Source organism: Candoia aspera, chromosome 9 (genome assembly GCF_035149785.1).
Source record: "Candoia aspera isolate rCanAsp1 chromosome 9, rCanAsp1.hap2, whole genome shotgun sequence".
Lineage (NCBI taxonomy): Eukaryota > Metazoa > Chordata > Lepidosauria > Squamata > Boidae > Candoia > Candoia aspera.
The window spans coordinates 5,413,968-5,421,792 of record NC_086161.1 but is presented as its reverse complement, the minus strand read 5'-3'; the positions used below and the strand labels follow the sequence as shown (position 1 = coordinate 5,421,792).

General features: G+C 39.0%; 1 protein-coding gene across 2 annotated transcripts; it reads left to right on the top strand.

The window, feature by feature from the left end:
• The first annotated feature begins 1,730 nt into the window (after positions 1-1,730).
• On the top strand, positions 1,731-7,238 carry LOC134502629 (uncharacterized protein CXorf65 homolog). Of its 2 annotated transcripts, XM_063311072.1 has the most exons (7): positions 1,731-1,819; positions 2,147-2,184; positions 2,670-2,756; positions 3,097-3,213; positions 4,776-4,850; positions 5,930-6,028; positions 6,605-7,238. In XM_063311072.1, exons 2-7 carry the CDS (start codon positions 2,160-2,162, stop codon positions 6,679-6,681), a joined length of 480 nt encoding a protein of 159 aa, XP_063167142.1. In that variant the 5' UTR covers positions 1,731-1,819; positions 2,147-2,159; the 3' UTR covers positions 6,682-7,238. The 2 variants fall into 2 exon arrangements, with proteins under 2 accessions (XP_063167142.1, XP_063167143.1); XM_063311073.1 differs by lacking the exon at positions 1,731-1,819 and having other exon boundaries at positions 1,961-2,184.
• The last annotated feature ends 587 nt before the right edge of the window (positions 7,239-7,825 follow it).

Genomic DNA, 7,825 nt, shown 5'->3' with positions numbered 1-7,825 from the left:
CAGACTTTAAAAATAAAAGGAGTGTCTTAACTTTCCACATTTTTTCCTATCAATGGCTTCAGTGTTTCAGCAGTAGTAGCTGACTTGTGAATTCTGCCACCACCAACCCGTCATTCCCAGGTGTTTCTGGCTGAGTCCAGTGGTTAACTCACTGGTATCTTGAGAATAATCATATAGGTCAAGACTAAATCTGCAAAATAAGCCAATACAAATTTTTAATGGATATACTGTCTTAAAAGATGCTGTACAGAACAATAAAAGTCCAGCATAACTCAAAGTAATAAACACCTAATAAAATCTAAAAGGAAAAGACCTACATAAATCCATTGATAATGGGCATCAATTTAAGAAACCTTTTGGTTCTAATGCAATATTAGCACACAAATGGTTGGGTAATTGTAATGAAACTCTTGATAACTTGGTGGCCAACACACTTCCCCATATTCAAGGTATCACCATCACCACCAACCAAAAGGTCTTGCTATTGGCCATGCCCAGAGGTGGGACCACACACAGACCTTCTCTGGATGTGGCAAGACCTGAGGGAAGCCAGCTTTTAAAAAATGTAAATCATATGATGTTTAGGGCTTCAGACGCTGGGAGAGATGCTCTGAATGTGATTCTGCAGTTATGAGCCAATGTCCTGATTTTATAGCCAATTTGTACATGACTATTTGAAATAAATGGATGGGAAGAGAAATTGGAAAATGGGCCATGTTGTATTGCCCATGGCAAATATGGATATGGAAACAAGTGGATACTCTCTTCCAGAATGACTGTTTCCAAGAGAGAGATTGAGGAATTACAACCTAGCTTGTGGGCATTCTCAGATGTCAGAAGAACTAACTGAGAGCTTTTGATGACCATAGAAGAAACCAACAGCTCATAGTTCACCTGTCCACACGCCCAGGGAAACAAATGGCTCTTACAAAGTTGCAGAATCTGAGCTATCTGTTGAAAGCCCAGCATTATATTTTTAGAAAAGCATAAAGTTCAGCAAAGGCTTCCTTCTCCGAAATATGTCTAAAGAAAACAAAAGAATCTATGGAACATTTAAGGGGATTTTTTTTTTAAGAGGTCACTTGGAAAACATCACACAAGCAATTGTACCTGATAATTTGTGGTTGCAGCTCACATTGTAAGTTTCCAGTAAGCAAATAAATGCTCCTTGTGCCTCTAATGCAAACTTTTGCTGTGAGCTTCTGGGTCATCCAAGCCACATTCTGAAAGACTGTGTGCCAGCTGATACCTGAGAAATAGAATTAGTAAAAGAGGATAATGGGGGAGTTGTTTTCTCCTTTTTTAAATTCCCTTTTTGGGTGGGTGAGTGGGAGGGTCATTTACTTCAGTATTATTCATATCAGACCGATTCTGGTAATTAAATATTCTCTCTAACCTTATTTTGCCTTAGAATCCTCAGGCAAGCTAACAGTGTGGTTGATTCTAAACCAACAGATTTTTTTTCTGTTGCTCGGTTGTGGGTTTTTTTCTCATGAATAATGAGGGATTGTTGACCAGCTGATCTGAAAATGTGGAGAATTTTTTTGTTTTGCTTTGCTTGCTCTTGGCTCTTCTGCTAGCAAAGATTAGGAATGTTTACCAGCGGTTTAGCATGGTATTGTGTCACCCTGGGAGACCAAACAAATCAAAAAAGACCTGGGCAATGGAAAAAATACGTAACCATCTTGGCTTCTAGTGAAAGGCTATTTTGAGAAACAATTCTTGAATTACTTTCATTTGCGAGGGCCGTACAGAATCCCGGAGATGAGGCAGCTGCTTCTGCTCAACCAACATACTTTTTCCTGGTCTCGTGAACAATGTTAGTTTATGCAATTTCTGTACTGCCATCTTGAAATCCTAATGCAGGCCACGAGATTTTCCATTTGTGTGCTATCTGGTGCCTCTGGAAAGCTGTTTGGTTGACTGTAACCTGCTCTGAGTTTAAACCTAAGGAGGAAAGTAAAAGATGCTTTTTTCATGTCATGTCATCTAGAGAAGAAGGACAATTTCTTAGAAAATCCATGGGGAGAAAAGTAGACTTTTTCACCTTCCAGTTTCTGGGTGTTGGGCATTTGTTAAGTGTGTTGTGCTTTCTCTGATGTTTGGTCTAATGCTAATTTCTCACTGCATGTGTTTCTCCCTTCAGATTATCAGTAGAAATGTTTATAACTGTTCTTCATGGAGGTAAGTCACCACTTGGTCTTTGGCTTCTGTTGTATTAGAATTATCTTATGTATAGGAAAACAGATCTGTGAGATCTGTGTCTGTTTCAAGACTCTAACAGGCTTTCCTCAAGATGCTAGTCCACATAGTACCCAGTCTCATTTTATCTAGGTCTAGCCTGTCAGCCTCCCTGGGGGAGCTGGGGGTGTCGACGACCGACAGGAATCTCTGGCATGGGCTGGTCCATGAAGTCACGAAGAGTCGGAAGCAACTAAATGAATAAACAACAAACAGCCTGTCAGGCAAATCCGTAACTACTATGTCATTGCAGGAATCCACAAAATCGCTGAGGTCTGCAACTGACATAGTTACGTTACAGCACATACTGCAAACTTAGTTGCTGATCATTGTGGTTGCTAGCCAGTTGGGCTGATGTTCACTCAAAAGTTGGATAAATGTTGTAATCTTTGCTTTTAAATACAATATCCATTTTGCTTCCTTCCTAGAGAACAAGGCAGATCTTTTTAATATACACTGTAAAGTCCAGATTCTGCTAGATGGAATCAAACACCGCTGTGGATGTGAAGATAAAGGTGAAATGGTTATAAAATAATCAACATGATCTAAGATGGTGTTTGTATTCAAACATAATTTCTATAATAATGAGGTTATTTGAATTCATTATACATTTCTCTATTGTATCATGCATGAAAGATCATCAGGGACTTGCATGAAACATAACTGGTACATTTCTGAGAAAGGAACAAGGAAATGGAAGTTGTACGTGTAATTCCATCAGAGAAATTCAAGGAACTTAAGTGCATTTATTTTGAACCATATTTACTTTGGTCAGAAAGAATGAGAAATCTATGCAGTGCAGAGGGAGAATTTATGTAAGCTGCTCTCACCTGGTGGGTAAATACTGTTTTTTAGATGAAATAGAACTAGCAGATGAGAGTGGCCAAGTCAAGAACTTACTTCAAAACAAGCATCATTGTGCAACAGAACTTCTGGGGGAACGAGAGACTTACGTGCTCCTTAGTGTCACAAGTAAGTGATTTGCTTTGAATTTCTACATAGGCAAAAGAGGACCATGTGCACATGTCAAGCTGCAGACACACTGCTCAGTCTCTCCACAACTTAACCCTAGAACCAAGAACACACCATATTCTGTATTCAAAATAATTGTATGTGGATTGGATTCACTATTTTGAACCTGTATACTTAAACCACGTCTCGCTCAAGTTGAGTCCGGTTCCCCGTAACTCTGTCAGAACACTTTTATCGAAATCGCATCCATCTTTCTCGTACCCGTGTCAACAGACTGAGAGTCACCAGCAGGGAGGGAGAACCAGACCAGAGTGTGAATTCTTTTGTTTAGGCTAGGTGTTTATTGCCCAAGGCCATCCGGCTGAATACCAACTGGGCCATCTGCTAGAAAAGGGAGGGGTACATGCTTTTGCAGGTAGTAAGAGGGGATTAAAGCTTTTTGATTTTAAATTGTAGAATGTGCGGGAAACTTTCATTCGCAACTTTACCCTTGTATCAGACACTTTGCATCATTAAACAGTTGAAAGAGGTCAAGCAACTGGACTGTCATTGAGTGTATGCTTGAATGTGATGATCATCACAAACTCAATGATCACATTAAGTGGCTTTCTCAGCATGACGTGGGAATGGTTGACTGCTGCCTTCTTCTAGGATATTTGTTCAATTCAATTCAGTCTAACCTGAAGCCTCATATGGTATCCTCTGGAGGTATTGGACTACAACCCCCAGAATTCCTAGCCAAGATGATTGGTGTGTGTGGTAGCACCCAGGAGGCTGCTTCCTTGCCATATGATCATGTAACATTCATATCAACATTTGGCTGGCTGGGGATACTGGGTTTAGTGATATCTTGAAGGCTGCCCACCATACACTGATGAACCACCCAGGGATTGGACTGAGATAACCTTCTCTCAGGTCATAGTAATGACTGGAAGAAGGAGAAGTTTTCTAGCAATTACAGCCCAGACCAACGTAAGCAAGAAATTTGTTCTTAGAACTCTGGGTTCTCTTATAGCACATGTCCTCGATTCCTTAACCTTGATGCTTTGCTATTACTGAAAAGCATATTCAATGCAAAAAGTTTGGGGTCTTCAAAACCGGATGATCCATGCTCCAGAGAAAAGAACTACAAGCTTGCATGCCAGAACTCAACCAAACTTTATAAGCAGTGACCACAATCCAAGTCCAAAGTGAGTTGCCTTATATTGGTTTATTAAATTGTTCAGCTGTTGGCAATCCACTAGGCCAGCTGTGATTCTAGTGCTTCAGGTTGTATCTTGCTCTTCCATATGCATCTACCAACTTAAAAAAAAAATGTAGGAGGAGCTAGATAATGTGGAATGTAAAAAAATTATTAATGCTTTAGGGATTATCTTTGAAGGAAGTGGGCAACCAGATTTAAAACACTGGACATATTCAAATAAGAAGATATTTGCCATCTGAAAAAAATCATATTCAAAAATACTTTTCAGTTGAAGAAGAAAGTCCTGATTTGCTCACCTTACTCTGATTACTAGATTGTTGTTGTTTCCATCTTCATGTTAATTGCTTTCTCACCACAGATGGAGAAAGACCTTCAGAGATCGAATTTAGGCCACTGTTGAAAGATGAGCACATCATTAACCCAAAGTTCCTAGGTCAGTAAACAAATGAGTTTCCATTTGCCAGTGAGACCAAAAATTATCTTGAAAATGAAACAGGGAGGAAAAAACTGCACTTCACTTGTGTATTTTACACATGAGGTCTGTTGGAAAACGTGATTTGTTTCCACTCCCACAAAAATACCTTTATTCTGACTTTCACTTTTAATATCTGTGAGAGGCAGACTTTTTTTTTATAAAAAAAAGGCAACTTTTTAATGCGATTATTCAAAAATTGATTGTGTATAGATCTCAGGAAAAAAGCTTATCCCCCAAAGAGAAATTTAATAATATCTTAAAACTGAAGAGCATCAAAAGAGTGGGTTCTGCCAATTAGAATTGCCTTTTTTTTTGCCAAGAATAAAAATAACAATCAATAATTATGATAATGGGGACACAAAAGGAAATGGAGGGGTTGTGTTTTGTTTTTTTACTGTCCATAACCAAGCCTGACTGAACGATGTGGTACTTGGCACCAGACCATTCAGTATATGTTATCTGATTGGCTGGAATCATGCAGCAAAAAGGTCTTTTTAAGGTGGTTGCCACTAGTTTCTTGAATTCTACCCTTTCTGTGAAAACCAGGGATCATGCTAATACTTCAGATCCTTGGGTCATTCAGCCCCAGCACTTTGGCAAGCCCTTTGCTTTCCTTTGGAAATCTTTCAATGTTCTTTTTTCTTAGACCAGGGGTCTGAGTCTGTTCTCCTTATTTTAATTACCTAAAGTACCTTCTGCACTGCATAATTCTGGGGCTCAACGGGGAATTAAAATGGTAATTTGTCCTCAGCTGAGAAGTGGGCAAGTCACCAAGGGTCATTTTGCCTCAGTGCTGTAACATGGAATGTATACGCATTACAAATCACCATCATCTCCATCATCCCAATTTCTATATCAAGAATACAGCTTGTGAACATCATTATTCTAATTGTAAGGATCTTTGTAAGTAAAATGTCCTGAAACTGGGCTTTGGTTAAATAATTACCAATCTTGCAATTAGGCTACTCATTGTATTTCCCAGGTGAAAAAGTGTGGTTAATTTGGGGGATCTGATCATGCATTTCTTCCACATAAAGCTAAATTAGGGAGTTGTCAAGACCGCAAGGGACACTCTCCAAAGATGAAATCCAGAAGGATTCATCGAAAATCAGCCTTGGATATTCCCACAGCTGAAGGTAAGCTTACTGTTATGAAAAAAGAACCTCAGTTCACTGAACATTTTGGGATGCTTTCCATGGGCATTTATAACAAAAGTTCTGCATTCTGAAGTTGCTTACATTTTACTTTCTGTCAAGTGAGATTGTTAGAGAGATCTTGCGCTTTGTCCATACTCAACCCAATATACTTATGGTTGCCCAAGTATTAATACTTCCAAAATCAGATTATTGATTCTTGAGAATTCCCAAGGCAATTAACATAGAACAATAAAATGAAACTTCATCTTTTTATATTTTTAACACACAACATGGTTCTGGTCATATTCCCCCAAAGGCCCAGTTTTCTATGCTGGGTTCAGATAATACAAGTACCGAGTCTGTTGCTATCCAGGTAAATACTTACCCAAGTAATCTAGAAGCAGAGATCCCCAGTCAAATGAGAAGTAACCATCTTTGATGGTTAAACTTACACTGTTTGCAGCCATGTTTGTTTGTTTATTTCAATTTCTATAGCTGCGCATCTCACTTACATGACTTTGGGCGGTTCACAAGTTCTAGCCATACTTGATCACTCATTGTCTTTTTCAATGGCAGGCTTAAGAAATTCTTCACCCCATGGCAGTAGAACAAGGACTCCTAAAACAAAGCAAGAAAATCTGATTTGTGGGTGAATCTCAATTCATAACCACTGCAACATTTTTGGAAACATTTCTGTTTGTTGTAAAATGTTGATTAGAGCTACTCTTCAATGATCTCCTGCCAAGAGTGAAACCCCAGCATACCCTGTTAGACTCACAAACGCATTGAAACTTAAATCCAAACCATATGTAATAAACTTCACTCCAGGCAAGAGTGCATAAAACAGTAGCCCTAATCTCTTAGAGGGTGTATGCGCATGCACAAGTACGCTGTAGATGTGCCAAGTCAATTTACTGTAGAGATGCTTCTCTCTTTCTCTCGCTTGAAATACTGCGGTTTCTTATTTCCATTTTTCTTCCAAAGCTTTTAAAGAATTGAATGAACATCTTTATCTGTAACGAAAGTAACCCTTTAGCAATATCTATTATAGAAGGATCCATATGCCTGTCCTCAGATCAACAAAAGGAGTTTCCTGCTGAATTCTCTTTCATTGTCATGAGAAAAACATGTGAGCCAGGAAACTATCCTGAGCATTCAATAAGCAGAGTTTAATTGACACCAACATCAATTCTTCAATGCTAGACTTAGCTTTATTATCATCTGCTTTTTATATCATCAGTCTGGCAAGTTTGGATTGTTTTTTTTTTACACTTACTGTATGTATTGCAGCATTGTTTCAGTTTTCATTCAACAACAGTTTTTACATGTCTTCTGAGTGCAGATAATAAAAATATAATAAATAAAAAATTGCATGAGCGCATCTGTAATGTGTCATTCACTGCTAGAATGGGTCCACAGTGCACCTATAATGGGATGTGAGAATAACCTTGAGGAACAGGAGGAAGAGCTGCAGCCAAGGCAATGGTCAGACAAGGGAAATCAGAATCCAAAGCAGGAATGGAATTTGAGAAGGCATCTTAGACTTGAACCTCCCTAGTTCTCTTTGGGATAAAGGCAGGGAGCGGGGAGGCACATTCAGAGTTGCATGATTCTGTTATTTTAACCCTATAATGAAAATAGTTCTAGTATTCATAACTTTCGTGTTCAGGTCTGGTCAACCTCAAAGGGCTGACATCACCCTAGGTCACCAGCCACGTTTTGCAAAGCCCAATGGCCGAGTCCAAACACTAAGCCAAAATGAAACTCTGGTTTTGCACTATTATCTGAACCCAGCCA